The 14,353-nt window shown below is 36.1% G+C and overlaps 5 protein-coding genes and 1 non-coding gene across 9 annotated transcripts in view; 3 read left to right on the forward strand and 3 right to left on the reverse strand.

The window, feature by feature from the left end:
* The window catches only part of LOC123008482 (homeobox protein PKNOX2-like), a 10,745-nt gene extending 7,998 nt beyond the window's left edge, over positions 1-2,747 (forward strand). For both annotated transcript variants that reach the window (XM_044404298.1, XM_044404297.1), the window contains exons 6-7: positions 994-1,555; positions 1,603-2,747. In XM_044404298.1, coding sequence (XP_044260233.1) covers positions 994-1,555; positions 1,603-1,769 — 729 coding nt within the window. In that variant the 3' untranslated portion in view covers positions 1,770-2,747. The remainder of the gene's footprint in view (positions 1-993; positions 1,556-1,602) is intronic.
* Positions 2,748-3,741: 994 nt separating this feature from the next.
* Positions 3,742-5,054, forward strand: LOC123008651 (acidic fibroblast growth factor intracellular-binding protein). Its single transcript, XM_044404582.1, has 4 exons — positions 3,742-3,895; positions 3,943-4,594; positions 4,644-4,895; positions 4,943-5,054. Exons 1-4 carry the CDS (start codon positions 3,811-3,813, stop codon positions 5,016-5,018), a joined length of 1,065 nt encoding a protein of 354 aa, XP_044260517.1. The 5' UTR covers positions 3,742-3,810; the 3' UTR covers positions 5,019-5,054.
* On the reverse strand, positions 4,961-6,208 carry LOC123008652 (histone-lysine N-methyltransferase SETDB1-A-like). 2 transcript variants are annotated; one of them, XM_044404583.1, is made up of 4 exons: positions 5,953-6,208; positions 5,501-5,906; positions 5,251-5,456; positions 4,961-5,173 (listed from the first exon to the last, which is right to left on the reverse strand). In XM_044404583.1, exons 1-4 carry the CDS (start codon positions 6,131-6,133, stop codon positions 5,055-5,057), a joined length of 912 nt encoding a protein of 303 aa, XP_044260518.1. In that variant the 5' UTR covers positions 6,134-6,208; the 3' UTR covers positions 4,961-5,054. The 2 variants fall into 2 exon arrangements, with proteins under 2 accessions (XP_044260518.1, XP_044260519.1); XM_044404584.1 differs by having other exon boundaries at positions 4,961-5,186.
* A 480-nt stretch (positions 6,209-6,688) lies between these two features.
* LOC123008795 (paired mesoderm homeobox protein 2-like) lies at positions 6,689-7,886 on the reverse strand. The gene is made up of 3 exons (XM_044404809.1): positions 7,450-7,886; positions 7,097-7,366; positions 6,689-7,049 (listed from the first exon to the last, which is right to left on the reverse strand). Exons 1-3 carry the CDS (start codon positions 7,532-7,534, stop codon positions 6,742-6,744), a joined length of 663 nt encoding a protein of 220 aa, XP_044260744.1. The 5' UTR covers positions 7,535-7,886; the 3' UTR covers positions 6,689-6,741.
* A 1,863-nt stretch (positions 7,887-9,749) lies between these two features.
* LOC123009439 lies at positions 9,750-9,890 on the reverse strand. The gene has a single exon (XR_006413012.1). It is a non-coding gene; the product is annotated as a U4 spliceosomal RNA (small nuclear RNA).
* An 82-nt stretch (positions 9,891-9,972) lies between these two features.
* LOC123009344 (vacuolar protein sorting-associated protein 33A) overlaps positions 9,973-14,353 on the forward strand; it is a 6,578-nt gene continuing 2,197 nt past the window's right edge. For both annotated transcript variants that reach the window (XM_044405574.1, XM_044405575.1), the window contains exons 1-2: positions 9,973-10,641; positions 10,691-11,507. In XM_044405574.1, the coding sequence (XP_044261509.1) occupies positions 10,154-10,641; positions 10,691-11,507 (1,305 nt within the window). In that variant the 5' untranslated portion in view covers positions 9,973-10,153. The remainder of the gene's footprint in view (positions 10,642-10,690; positions 11,508-14,353) is intronic.

Consider the following 14,353-nt stretch of genomic DNA (forward strand, 5'->3'; position numbering starts at 1 on the left):
AAACTAAGAAAAACACAAAACATAAAATAAAAACTTTCCAAATATATTCAAAAAAACAATAATCAATAGAAATAAAATTAAAGAAATAAAAGTATTAAATTTCGTTTTTCTCAACCAAAATCGTCTATGGTAAAAAAGTTAAAAATTTTACTAAAAAAAATGTAAAAAAAAAGTTGCAAAATGGGCGTGTTTTTTGAAAAAAACAGCCATTTTGAATCGTGTTTTATACAAGATTTTTTCCAATTTGGTCCACAAAGCATAGGCATCAAATTCGAATTTAAAATCTGATTTCAATAATTTTCCAAAATCATACTAGGTCGTGGCGTTGCTATGAAAATAGTGTTATTTGTTGTCTTTATGTCACACTTTTTAACACTAGTGATAAAATAATGTCATATTTTATAACTAGTGATAAAATTAAACACATTTGACAACTAAAATGACATATCACAATGGTTGCTTTTCACAACAAAATTGGGAAAAAAAATAGTTTACCGTTAGTTAGGCTAAATAGCATTAGCTATTTTTGCATTTTTCGAGCATTTAATTACGTTTCGAACAAATTTGCGAGATTTATTAAAAATCAGTAACAAAAAATTTAGATCATAAAATCTTGTAATCTGGTGAAAATAGGTGTAAATCTGGTAACTTTTCAGCTCAGATCTGGTGAATTTAATTGTTTTGAACTGGCAACGCTGCACATGTGGAACGAAAAAACGGCAACAAAACAACGAATTAATAAATTTCGATTTTTGTTGAACATTTGAATGTTTAATTGCAAAAAGCGCCTAATAATATTAATTCGTTTAGTTTTTTTATTATTCGGGTATTGGGTTGGCTATCTTGATTTTAATTTGACAGATGCGACAACCGCGAAATTTTTAAACTCTCTAAAATGGACGATTATAAGCCCAAAATAATCAAGTTTCCGATAGCCCTAACCCCACTTTTTGGTCCGCTTTTTTCCCCAATTTCCAACTTTACCCCAAATAGGTGGTGCCGGGTGTGGTCGACCGCCAAATAGACCCTTACATCCCGCCGTACACGGGTCCCGCGCCTCCGCAGCCCCCTTGCGACAACCTAGTCGTCCACGGCTCTACACCACTGTCCCAAATCGGGGCTAGTATCTGTTCAGTGCCACCTAGCGAAAGCTCGGGACCTCTTTCACCGGCCCCTACAACCCCTGGGGGGTCAGCCGATGACTGTGACAGCGATTTTACAACTCGTGGAGGACGTAAACAGAAGCGGGGGGTTTTACCCAAACACGCAACGAGTGTCATGCGGTCGTGGCTGTTCCAACATTTGGTTCATCCGTATCCCACCGAGGACGAGAAACGACATATTGCCGCACAAACGAATCTTACACTTCTTCAAGTCAATAATTGGTTTATTAATGCGAGGAGGAGGATCCTCCAGCCGATGTTGGATGCGAGTGCCCCACAGGATAACAGTGCGGTGGGGAGTTCACCCACAAACAAAAAGAAGAAGAACCAGAATAATAATCGGAGGTTTTGGACACAGGACTTTGCAAATATTCAACCACAAATCGATGGGGGTAAGAATTAATTTTGATTTTGGAGGGGTTTTATGAGTTTTTGTTAGGAATGTTGTCGAGTTCGGACGATGAGGGAGATTCGTACAGCAGCGATGGTGAAGAAGGAAGTCTTGTGATTGACTCGAACGCCCAAAATGAAATCAACCAAAATGGGCATTCTGTTGATCCTTTGAGCTATTCTAGCAGCCCCGATAATGCCCCAGAACGACCATAAAACACTTTGATTTCGAAAAAATTCATTAATAAGGCTGAATTTTAATTAAATTGTTTTATCGAAACCTGTATACGTAATATATACCTCAATTTACGTTTTAAATGTATACGCATTTTTCAAGTTAATGCTCATTCCAGTATTATGTATAAAAGAAATATTGTAATTATGATACGGCCCTCTATATACTTGAAAATTTTCTCTCTTCAATCTCTCTTTGTTTTCGTCGTTGTATAAATCGTTGTAAGATTCTAATCGTCGTACAGTATTAGAATTAAGATGTTGTTGATGCGACAGTCGGAAAAAACACAAAAAGTACATTCCAAAAAATTGTTTTTTTGGACGTCGCATTCGTCAAAAGTATACTACTTGGAACTAATATACGTAATTATACAATAAATAGTATAAGATATCCGAAATTTCCATCCAATTCATATTTAAAGCTATAGTACGTGTAATAACAAATCGAGGGCATTTCTTTTTTTTTTTCAACTCATGTATACGTAAAGCAGTGTATATACGTTTTTATAGATGCTGTAGTGCGTGATTGATCACATCTTTGGATTAAATCCAAGCAATAAAATCCAGTGATGTGTCCCCATATCCGTGTTTATTATTTTGCTATGTCGGTCTGTGATAACTTAACGATTGCTCGAAAGTCATTACAAGAAGAAGCGTTTAGTAACGGCTTGATCCATGATAGATAAGTGAGCTTCTTGTGACTATATGTATACGCTAAATACTCATAGATAAGGTAATTAAGAGAAACTAAACTAGGTCGAATAGGAAATAGAATTGTTTTTTCAGTTCGCGAGACGCGTCCCGACTTTTTTTTTTCTTTTTCTCTCTGTTTTTTTGTTGTTGATATTGTTGGAAAATTGTTTCGTTTAGGGGACGTCCTCCAGTATTTTTTATTGCAATATTTGTTAGTAAGCTACGTGTAACTTTGATTGTATCAAAATAAACACAAATTAAAAACAATTCTCATTCAATCGCACACTCACCCTTACTGCATCTTTTGGGGCCCTCTTCTTCTCGGAACGGACCTACTGAAATAAAAGAACAGAAATGTGAAACTCTGAAAGTTTAAAGAAAAATTTCAACACAAAAAGGATAATACTAACCCTTTAATCCTGTTCCTTGTAGCACGATTGTCTTCTCCATAATCCCCAAAGCACCGATGGAATCGAACCCTGAAATAATAATTTAAAAAAATACAGAGTTCAAATGTTCGTTAAGGGCACTGAACTTTGTTAGCACTTCAAGGTCAGTAGCCGTAGTCAAATATTTTAATTAAAAATTTTTTTTTAATTGTTTGTTCCATATCTTTAATTGAATTGAATACTCAGTACTTATTAATGAATATTTCATCTCAAACCCGTTTTAATTCTAGAATTTAAATCAAAAAAAAATCCAAAATAGAGGACATGAAAAAGTGACAACACACACTACGATGTGGGTGTTGAGCGTCTTTTGAGAAAATTATGTTAAAGAAAGACTTAAAAAACTGATTTTTACCTAATTTGTTGTTAATTTTTTTGAGAAAAATGCGGTTGCTTTTATCAGGGACGACTTGCGACTCCGCTGAAATCACTAATGCACTCACTAATGACAACACAAAAAATGTTATTTGTGGCATACCAAGGCAAACCACACGCCAAATTTAATTAATTTTACGGCAAAATTTAATTTAAATTATTGTAACTTTGAAGTTGCAACACCACAAAGCACATCCGAACATAATGGCGTCGGAAAAACAACTGACTGCGGCGAGGCATGGCGCACCATGATGGCATTATCACGTGCGTGAAACATTTGAAAATATTAAAAAAAAGGCTATCGGGTATCAAACATTGCAGAATTATACACAAATACACATAAAAATAATTACAATTTATATATTCATTGATTTATTTTTTTCTAGGAACAATAAAACTTTAGACCATTTGGGTTTTCGGTCTTTTGCTCACTCACCAAACACAAACCGCAGATGCCGCCACTGTCTCCGATCAATTTTCCGCAAAAATGACCCTTTTTTAGCCCCATGGGCACCGAAATCGACGTTTTTATCAGTAACTACACCCTCGTGGACCCCGAAATTTACCAATTGTGGGTGGAGGGCCACACAGGTAACCCTAACCTAACTTCAAACTCGGGGACTAACACTGACTTTCAGCAAGCGAAGCTGTCTCGATTCTCAATCAAAGGGGCCTTGGACAGGTCACTGGAGCCTCTCTCGAGTTGATCGCCAGCGATGTTTTAGACCACTACCGTACTTACTCTCTTCTGGAAAAACTACTCAGTAACCCCAATAAATTACAGGAGCAATTGGCGTTCCAGATTGAACCCCAGACGAGGCAATTACTGATTGAGAAATACTACGATTTTGATGACGTGGTCGTCCGGGAATTAATAGGGAAAAAATTGTCAAGTAAACACAGGAAGGATTTAGATGAGGTGGCGGAGAAGACAAGAGTGCCCCTTAAGTCGTGCCGGCGGCAATTCGATAATGTCAAACGCATTTATAAGATGGTGGAAGACATGCAGGGCCCCGTGGTGCAAAACATCCAAAATCACTTCTACTTGAGTGAACCTTTGGCCAAAAAATACGCTTGTATTGTCTTTCTTGCTTGTATTCGCTTCGAGACTAAACGGAAACTCAACCACATTACATTCTCATGTTGGAAACGCTGCACAGAGGCAATCATGGACAACTGGACGAATAAATTAGCCGGGGTTGATAATTTCGATACAGAACTTGATAAAGACTTCTTCACCGAATTAAAAGACATCAAAATTATGCTTGAAAAAGAACGAGAACATAAACAGTAAGTCTCACATCTCCAGTCACCCGAAAACAAATTTTATTGTTTTTAGGTTGGTATGCCTGACACTCAAGGCAACACTGTTACACAAGTGTTATACCGATTTGGACTCAAATTTTAAAAACTACAGTCGGGCTCTTTTGCAACCCGCCAGTAACATGCATAGGCCCCGAGACGTCAAAAATATGTTCCTAGAATTAAATTCACTTTCGGATTCTTTAAAACAAGCGAATTGGAGTGGACAAGAATTGGAAATTTTCCTCAACGGTTATACACAATGTGGATTCGAAATTGATGTTATAAGGCATCGTTTTTCGATTTTTGTCACTTAAAACTAATTTCTGTTTGTAGGGACTCGAACTCCATGAAGACACTTTGGGAGAAATACATGACAGTCATTTCTGAATGTCTTCTTGCCATGTACTAATTTATTTACATATTTACAAATATAATTAAGACTTGATTAACGTTTTACTAAAATTTGGGGGGACCCCTTATACAACCAATCACTTTTACCTTCCGATTGGAACCAAAGCAGTAACAAATTCGCGTCGACGGCTAGCACTGAACACTCTGTATACTCTGAAACATGAAACTGATCTAGTGACATTAATTTCTCAAAGGTGGTTAACCTGACAATAGTAATTTTTGTTAGTTACCTTCTTCACAATTTTTTTTTACCCAAATGTGGTCCCCAACCTTCCAATCGATTATCATTTCGGAAACCCTGTTCAAAAATTCTTGGACCATTTTGCGGTTTTGTATTGGCACCACTTCCCAGATTCTGTCACTGACGTAATACCCGGGACGTACCAACTCCGGCTTGACGTAATTCCACGAACCGTTATCAAAAAACACCAAATACCTGTCAAAAATCACAAATGGGGGAAATCCAGAATAAATTCCTACCTCTCCCGATTGAATTTCGTTGGTAGTTCTGCCACTACACCCAGTTGGTAATTCAGTCGTCCTCTTCGTTTAACTTCGCCGGTCGTCGGGATGCGGCAATGATGCGCCACGACACGACTACCAACCGGCACTAAGCGAAGGACGGGCTCGGCGTGGGCTAACGACAGGAAATCGCTCACGATGCGTTCCTGTGTTTGCAAATCAACCAAATCCAATTGCGTGTTTTTGATTTCCACAAGTTTAGCTTTCCTCCACTTCCCGCGTTTGTTGGGGACGAAATACGTCAATCCGGTCTCGATTTTCGGGGCTTCCCAGTTCAAAGTGTCCATCGAGGCGATTCCTGAATCGCTCTTAATTTTTTCACTACTCGCATCGCTTGTTTCATTATTATCAAAATCCTCGTCCTCTGTTGCAATTTTTAGAATGTGGGGGGCATGCGCGCGGGGACTTACCGATTCCGGCGATAAGACCTTCAATTATTTGAAGTTTTTCGGCGCGATTCGGACTGAAATTGTAATTGAGGGTGCTTTCGACGCCCCAACCCCAGATTTCGTCATTGATGGAGATCAATTCGCGTTCATGGATCACGTGATTTTGCGCACAAATTGATAAATCTAATTCCATATCATCCATGGCTTACACACTTTTTTACACTTAGATTAGCTTGAGAAAATAAGAACAATTAAATGACATTTGAGCAAAAATTGAGTGACATTTGATTTCTTATTGATGCGTTGCTAGGTAACCAGATCCTGATGAGCAAAGTTGACTTGATCCATGTTATTAATGACACTTTATTATTTAAAAATTAAAAATAATGCCATAAACGATATCAAAGAATAATAATATTTCAATAATAAAGTCGCAAAGACAATAAATGACGCAAAATGTGGTAAGTGTAATTTTTTAAAACTTTATTATTTGTAATGTGTAGTGAATTTGGAATTAGAGGTTGGTACTGAAAGCTAGAAGAAATAAAATTAAGAAAAGAAACTTAATCAATGCGTTCAAAGATAATTTGCACTCTGCTGTCTTCCCTCAAGCTGTGGTTCACCAGAAATAATTTATTTTTCAAATGACATTTTGTTTTCCACCAAATGTTGGTGACATTGTAATTTTCATTCTATTGACAAATACCAACTTAACAATAATAATAAAAACAAGAAGTATTTGTAAAAATCTGTTTATTTCAATTGGGAGTCAATATAACAAAAAATAAAAACAGGGAAACAACTGACTTTTTAACACTCCTCATTCCTGTTATGCCTCGCCGGCTTTAAAGTGAGCAAATCAGGATCAATCCCGATTTCTTGATCATTCTGGATCAAATCCAGATTCCCTTCTTCCCCCAATAAAATCCCATCCCCTATTAAGTTACTCTGAATCCCAGCAATTCGGTCTCCTATTAAAACCGTTTCGTTGATATTATCAACACTTTGATATGGAACTTGGGGGATTATCGAGGGCCACTCTAGGCCTAGGAACAAGTTCGTGGGGCTTTGCTCGGGGGGGAAATTGAGTAGGGGGCTCTCCAGTGGCGTAGAACAGGCTAAAACACCAGAAAAAATATTTCAAACAAGTTTTTTATGTAAATACCTGAAGGAATGTTGAGGTTTTGGACATTCTTGACGCTCTTTTCCTGTTTCCTCCACTTGGCCCTCCGATTTTGGAACCACACTTGGACCCTAGCTTCGGTTAAGTCGATTCTTAAGGCCAACTCTTCCCGGAAGAAAACGTCCGGATAATGGGTTTTGTGGAATGCCCTTTCTAACTCTTCCAATTGGTAATTGGAAAAGGTCGTTCTGTAGCGCCTCTGTTTCCGTTTCGAGGCGTTAGTCGAGTCATCCTCGACGTAATTGTGATAATCTGTGTTTAAATTAAATAAGCACAAATCTAATTAGATTTAATTAAGGGCTAATTCGATTTGGGCATAGTGTTGCATTACTTACCTTGCCGGTCTTCTTTCTCGAAATCCAAGTTGTTGAGGAAGGAGTTGATGGCGTATGAAGGGCCAGGACTGGCTTTCTCCTCCATAGCTAGGGCATTTTTCAGATATGACGGCTTTTCCAACGCTTTTCCACCACCAAATCGCGTATTACGAACGGATGAAGACTTACGACTGGTGGAGTATTTTCTATTGAAAGCTTTTCATGCGTTTTACGGCTTCAGCCATAATATAGACACGGAAATTTTCAACAAGCATTTTAAGGGCGTTTTCACAGTTGTACAAATATTAATAACTCTTGTCGATATTTCCGACAAGTCCATAGTTTTATTTGGCTGTTTTTGGCACCTTTTACGGCGAAATATTTTATTATTAATACCGAAATGAAAAATAAATACAAATACAGGTGACCGGAAAGTCGCATAGTTCCTTGAAAGGGAGTAATTGGGTAGTTTGGGTAGTCCCCCATAGTATTAAAAAAAATTTTTGACAATTATTTTTTGACATTTGACATTTTTTTAAGTCTACTTGATACTGATGATCTTGTATACCGGGTGTCCGAGGCAGGATTGGATATAAGAAATTAACCTGGAAAATTGGTTTTTATTTTTTTCCGGCTGCAGGAGTAACAGAAATCAAAATCTGATTGATGGAGCTTCTAGTGCTTGAAGAAAGCTATCATATTACTATTTTTCTAGATTCTCCAATTAACTCCATTTGGGCGAAAACGACCCTCGAAAAATCGAAATTTGAATTTGCCGGGTTAGCGTCACTAAGAAACTAACTATCAAGTCATTGTTGCCAAAGAAGAATTTGTCAGAATTTGACTTGATAGTTCGTTTCTTAGTAACGCTAACCCGGCAAATTCAAATTTCGATTTTTCGAGGGCCGTTTTTGCCCAAATGGAGTTAATTGGAAAATCGACAAAAAGTCGATAAGATAGCCCTTTTCGAGCACTACAGGGTTCATTAATCAGATTTTAATTTCTGTTACTCCTGCAGCCGGAAAAAAATAAAAACTAATTTCCCATGTTAATTAAGCATGTTAAGCCGGCATGTTTTTTTTATAATTATGTATTTACTAAAGCTACAAGAACAACAGAAATAAATAGAGTCAAAGTGCAAAATTTAAACTCTTATAACTTTTTTTAGAGATCCACAGTTTAACATTTTTTTTTTCAATGTTCACTTATGTTACAAAGTGGTTATAAATGATTTTCATCTAGCCAGCTGTGAATTTTCCATGTAAAATAAAAAATGCCGCTTTATGAAAATAGGGGTTTCTACTTGTTTTAACTCAAAATTAAAAAATCGCCGTTTACTAAGCGTCCACTTCGAAAATAGACTTCAATTATAAACTTGTTTCCTTCCAAAATATACATTATTACCAATTATTATTGGAAATTAGTTGAAACAATAAAAGTTTAATTAACAACAACTTATTATTAATTAATAAGTGACCCTAATAACAGAACTAGAGCTTTCAAAAAAAGTAGAGCGGCACAAATAAAGTTACATGCAAAAAAATTCCAAAGCTGGCTATAGATGAAAATTATTTATAACCACTCTGTATTATTATTATATTACATATTATTAATTTTTGATATAAAAAGAAACATTGAGTTATTAATATTTATAAAAAAATAGTAGTTTATTAAAAAACAAGTAATAAGACCAGTCTTGAAGCATGAATTCAATTATAAAAAACGAGTGGCGTAGTCACAAGTTATTCTAAAGAATGAATGCTTCAAGGACTTATGCAACGAGGTTTTTATACTATTTTTGCCCGTTTTATGTCGTTTTTAAACAAAATTTTTTGCTTTAATCGATTTAGGGATGTTGTGACTTTTGGTAATGTCTTAATTTTAAAAAATCAAAATTTGATCTAGCCGCCTTATGACTGTTAAATCATCTCATATGATGATGTTTTTTAGAGAATCAAAGTGTAGGCAAATAATATTAAAAACATTTGTTGTTATAGCAATTTTAAAGGCTATTAACCAAACTCCATAAGAAATATGTCCAAATTTCTGACCGTTAACTCCCATGATTCCGATTTTATTAATTAAAACGCCAATTATGTTGGCCGTTAATGTTGTTTGTAGTCTCTTTTGCGTTAAAAAACATCCTGTTGTATTTTAACAGAATTAACGGTTTGTTAAACTGTTAACAGTCACATTAATTTAACAATATTACATCCTTCCACAGTATCCTGGTAGTGTTGATTTATGATTCTTTAAAATTTTAACGACCATCAACGTAATCTGTTAAAAAATGAGGCATTATCTTTGATTAAATTGATAAGCCCCCGTAGAGGCTTCCAAAAATTGCCGTAGCGCACGGTATTTCACGTGCACATGGCGGGGTATTGGTTAAAGTTTTCAACTAGCAATAATCGCACCTCGGGTTTACCTCATCGGTTACGATACTGCCACTGCGCAAAGCTAACGAAATCAAACTTTCTTTGCTCATTTAAACCTGACAGGACGACAAACTGTCACAAATCACAAACCTTGGCGCCATCTCACGACCCTTCTTCAAACACTTTAAAACATAAACAAAAAGCTAAACTTATAACAAACCCCAAAATTCCCATTAAGTAACCAAAATAACACCCTCTTTACCCAATTCTTCAATTTTTGTTTATTCAAAAATCGTTAAATTGGCTCATTATCGTTATTATTATCACAGTGACAGCTAACCTCAAAAATGTCATCGCACTTGCAAGGGGGCCGTGTCGACATCTCCCTCATTCAAACAGCGGCCCGTAACAACCTCATCACTCTCCTGGAGAAATGCCCGGGCCCCAAAGCCATCGTTTGGGACAACTCCCTTGCCGGCCCCGTGGGGCTCATCGCCCAATACGCAGTTTTGAAGGAACACTCGGTTACTAAAATGTTCCCCTTGCGTCCCACGCCACTCCCGGAGACCGATGTGGCCCATGTGATTTTCATAACGCGCCCCAAATTACACCTAATGGACTTTGTAGGCTACAACGTGCATGCTGATAGCAAGACCAAAACTGGCTCCAAAAAACAATACCATGTCTTTTTTGTCCCGAAGAAGAGCCTCCTGTGCTTGGAGCGACTCAAACACAATGGGGTTTACGGCAGTGTGAGTCTAGTTGAAGAGTTTCGATGCGAGTTGTTCCCTTTTGATTCAGATGTTGTCTCAATGGAAATTTCGGAGGTTTTTCGGTGAGTTTGCCACTTGGGGGTGTTTAAAGGGGCTCATGGGTGTTTCTAGAGAGTACACACTTGAAAATGACCCGACTTATCTCTACCAAACGGCGCAAGCTATCATTTTTTTGCAAAAATTGTACGGCCCCATTCCCCGGGTTTGGGGCAAAGGTCCGGCCGCTCGCCAAGTCTGGGAGTTAGTGACACGGCTTCAGCGTGAGAAAAACGCCCCCTTGAAGACCAACCAGACTTCCACCATCGACCAAATTCTACTAATCGATCGAGGGGTTGATCTAATAACCCCCTTGGCCACCCAACTGACTTACGAGGGGCTCATCGATGAGATTTTCGGGATAAACAACTCAACAGCTCAATTCCCCATTGACAATTTTTTGAGTAGTGAGGAACGCACTTCTGAGTCACTTTCCGAAGACAAGAAACAAATAATCTTGAATTCGGCCGATAGATTATTTTCGGATATCCGTGATAGGAATTTTAACGCTGTGGGGGCCTTCCTGTCCAAGCAAGCGAAGGCGATTAGTGCCCAATTGGATAACAGTCAAGAGCGATCCGTGCAAGAAATGAAGTTGTATGTGCAAAAACTGCCCCAGATTTTGGCCAAAAAGAAGGCTTTGGCCCATCACACCGCCATCGCAGAGTGTATTAAAGAAGTGACTGATAGTTACGAATTTTTGGATACTTTACAGACGGAACAGGAGTTTTTGAATTGTATTGAAGTCGATAAGGCCAGTCCTTACATCGAGGATTTGATAGCACATGGCAAACCCCTGGTCAAGGTCCTGAGACTCATCTGTTTGCAATGCATCACGAGTTCAGGACTCAAACCCAAAGTGCTCGAACACTACAAGAGGGAACTGGTACAGGTGGGTTTTTCGCGGAAATTATTACTCCCATAAGGAAAATCGGAAACTACAGACGATTTGCTTTCGAATGGTGAAAACCCGAAATCGATCGGACTTGTAGTTTAGGCTACAGAAGCGTTTAAAATTTTTAATTTGGCCTTTGTCAACAGTGTTGCCACATCAAAAACATGAAATTCACCAGATTCGAGTTGAAAAATTTGACCAATTTTACCAGATTACGATTTGTAAAAAACGCACTTTTCAGCTTAAAAATCTGCTTAAACTCTTGAAAAAAGGCCTAATTCTGTGATTTTTCGGATTGACAAAATTTTGCGAAATAATTGTGATTCTAGCTGAAAAATGTGCTAAAACACTCGAGAAATGCAAAAATAATGTAATTCTAGACTTAATTTCTTGATTATTTAGTGTGTTTTTTAGCGAAATCTAGCGAAAAACCTGAGATTCTAGTACAGAAACGTGCTTGCGCATTTTCGGTCAAATTTTGTGGTTTCTCGGCTTATTTTTGCTCAAAAACCAGTTAAATCGAGAAAAACAAACAAAATAACACCAATATCAATTCTTTTTGTGATTTTTGAACAAGATTTAGCAAAATAAATGAATCTCTGGTTCAGAAACGAAGTAAGTCGGGCGAAACAAGCTAAAAAATGATATCAATTTCAATGCAATATCTCTCAAAAACATAGTTAAACACTCGAAAAAGACAAAAAAACGCCGTCTCTGGGCTATTTTTTTGAATTTGTGGCTTGTTTTTGACAAAATTTTGCACAATAATTGTGTTTCTAGCTGAAAACTATTCAAAACAACTTGTCATTTTCGACAATAGAACTATTTTTAAGCAATTTGGTGGTTTTCGATTATTTTTTCTTCGAGAAAATTTGACGAAATAGTCAAGATAAAGCCTAAGAGTTAGGTAAAAATATTTAGTGACTTTTGATACGCAAACTCTTGCGAAAAACAGAGTTTTCAGCTTAAAAATCTGCTTGAATTTTCGAAAAAGGAAAAAATGATATCATTTTCGGCCTAATTTTGTGTTTTTTTGGCTTGATTTTAACTAATTTTGCGAAATAATTGCGTTTCTAGCTGAAAAACATGCTAAGACTCTAAAATTAATATAATTTTCGACTTAATATGTTGATTTTTTAGTTCGTCTTAGCGAAATCTCGCAAAAAACGTGCTCAAAAACAGTCTCGGCTTATTTTTGTCTTATTTTGCTCAAAAACCAGTTAAATATACTAGTGAAACAAACAAAATAACACCAATATCAATTGTTTTTTGCGATTCTTAAGCGTGTTTGGACAATATTTTGCAAAATAAATGAACCTCTGGTTCAAAAACGAAGTAAGTCGAGCGAAACAAGCTAAAAATAATATCAATTTCGATTTAATTTTGTAATTTTTTTTGCTTGCTAAGACGTAACACTTAAAAAGGGCAAAAATAACGCCGTTTTTGGCCGAATTTGTCGAATTTTTGGATTGGCTTTAACGAAATTTTCCGAAATAATTGTGTTCCTAGCTGAAAAAGTATTCGAAAACGAAGACAAAAATAAATTGTCATTTTTATCCTGTAGAAAAATCTTGTAAAAAACTATTTTTTACCAATTTGGTTTTACTTTTGGAAAAAATCAAGTTTCTAGTTGAAAACGTGAAAAATGCTCGAAAAAAAGTTTTTTTCATTTCTAAAAAATCATCAGGTATTAGAATTTTTACAAAAGTTTTCACCAAATCACCAGACTAACATGAAAATCACCAGATCTGGTGAAATTTCACCACACTTGTCAACACTGTACCATTTAAAAGAGGAATATTGGGTGCTGAAATGAGCCATACAGGGTGTTAAAAAAAGATTGTAAAATAAATGAACCACTGGTTCAGAAACGAAGTAAGTCGGGCGAAACAAGCTAAAAAATGATATCAATTTCGATTTAATTTTGTAATTTTTTAGCCTGTTTCAATGCAAAATTTCGAATTTTTTGTGTTTTTATCTCTCAGAAACATCCTTAAACACTCGAAAAAGACAAATAAACGCCGTTTTTAGGCTATTTTATTGAATTTGTGGCCTGTTTTTGACAAAATTTAGCCAAATAATAATTCTGTTTCTAGCTGAAAAAGCTTTCGAAAAACTAAAATAAGTTGTCATTTTTGAGTTTGTTTAGCAATATCTTAATGAAAAACAAATAGAACTATTTTTAACCAATTTGGTGGTTTTCGATTATTTTTTTCTTCGAGAAAATTTTACGAAATAGTCAAGTCAAAGGCAAGGGTTACGTAAAAATATTTAGTGATTTTTGACCCGCAAACTCTCGCAAAAAAAAAACAGTTTTTAGCTTAAAAATCTGTTTGAACTTTCGAAAAAGAAAAAAATTATACCATTTTCGCCCTAATTCTGTGTTTTTTGGCTTGCTTTTAACCAATTTTGCGTTTCTAGCCGAAAAACATGCTAAGACTCTTAAAAAAAATGTAATTTTCGACATAATACGTTGATTTTTCAGTTCGTTTTAGCGAAATCTCTCAAAAAACCTGAGATTGTAGTACGAAAAAGTGTTCTAAAACATTCTCGGCTTATTTTTTTCTTATTTTGCTCAAAAACCAGTTAAATCTAGTAAAACAAACAAAATAAGACCAATATCAATTGTTTTTTGTGATTTTTAAGCGTGTTTGGACAAGATTTTGCAAAATAAATGAGCCTCTCTGGTTCAAAAACGAAGTAAGTCGAGCGAAACAAGCTAAAAATAATATCAATTTTGATTTAATTTTCTAATTTTTTTTTGCCACTCAACGTAATTTTTACAAATTTTCTCGGAAACGTGTTTAAACATTTGAAAAGGGCAAAAATAACGCCGTTTTTGG

Source organism: Tribolium madens, unplaced genomic scaffold, assembly GCF_015345945.1.
Source record: "Tribolium madens isolate multiple individuals breed KSU strain unplaced genomic scaffold, Tmad_KSU_1.1 Scaffold_71;HRSCAF=194;Tcas5.2_LG6, whole genome shotgun sequence".
Taxonomy (NCBI): Eukaryota; Metazoa; Arthropoda; class Insecta; order Coleoptera; family Tenebrionidae; genus Tribolium; species Tribolium madens.

Bases quoted from the DNA above. Each gene is read 5' to 3' on its own strand.
- LOC123008652 (XM_044404583.1), bottom strand. From the start codon at position 6,133: ATGGATGATATGGAATTAGATTTATCAATTTGTGCGCAAAATCACGTG. The intron at 5,907-5,952 runs GTAAGTCCCCGC...AAATTGCAACAG, and splicing joins AGGTCTTATCGCCGGAATCG to AGGACGAGGATTTTGATAAT. The intron at 5,174-5,250 runs GTAACTAACAAA...TTCATGTTTCAG, and splicing joins AAAAAAAAATTGTGAAGAAG to AGTATACAGAGTGTTCAGTG.
- LOC123008795 (XM_044404809.1), bottom strand. From the start codon at position 7,534: ATGGAGGAGAAAGCCAGTCCTGGCCCTTCATACGCCATCAACTCCTTC. The intron at 7,367-7,449 runs GTAAGTAATGCA...ATTTAAACACAG, and splicing joins CGAGAAAGAAGACCGGCAAG to ATTATCACAATTACGTCGAG. The intron at 7,050-7,096 runs GTATTTACATAA...CTGGTGTTTTAG, and splicing joins AAACCTCAACATTCCTTCAG to CCTGTTCTACGCCACTGGAG.
- LOC123008651 (XM_044404582.1), top strand. From the start codon at position 3,811: ATGGGCACCGAAATCGACGTTTTTATCAGTAACTACACCCTCGTGGAC. The intron at 3,896-3,942 runs GTAACCCTAACC...ACTGACTTTCAG, and splicing joins GTGGGTGGAGGGCCACACAG to CAAGCGAAGCTGTCTCGATT. The intron at 4,595-4,643 runs GTAAGTCTCACA...TATTGTTTTTAG, and splicing joins AAAGAACGAGAACATAAACA to GTTGGTATGCCTGACACTCA.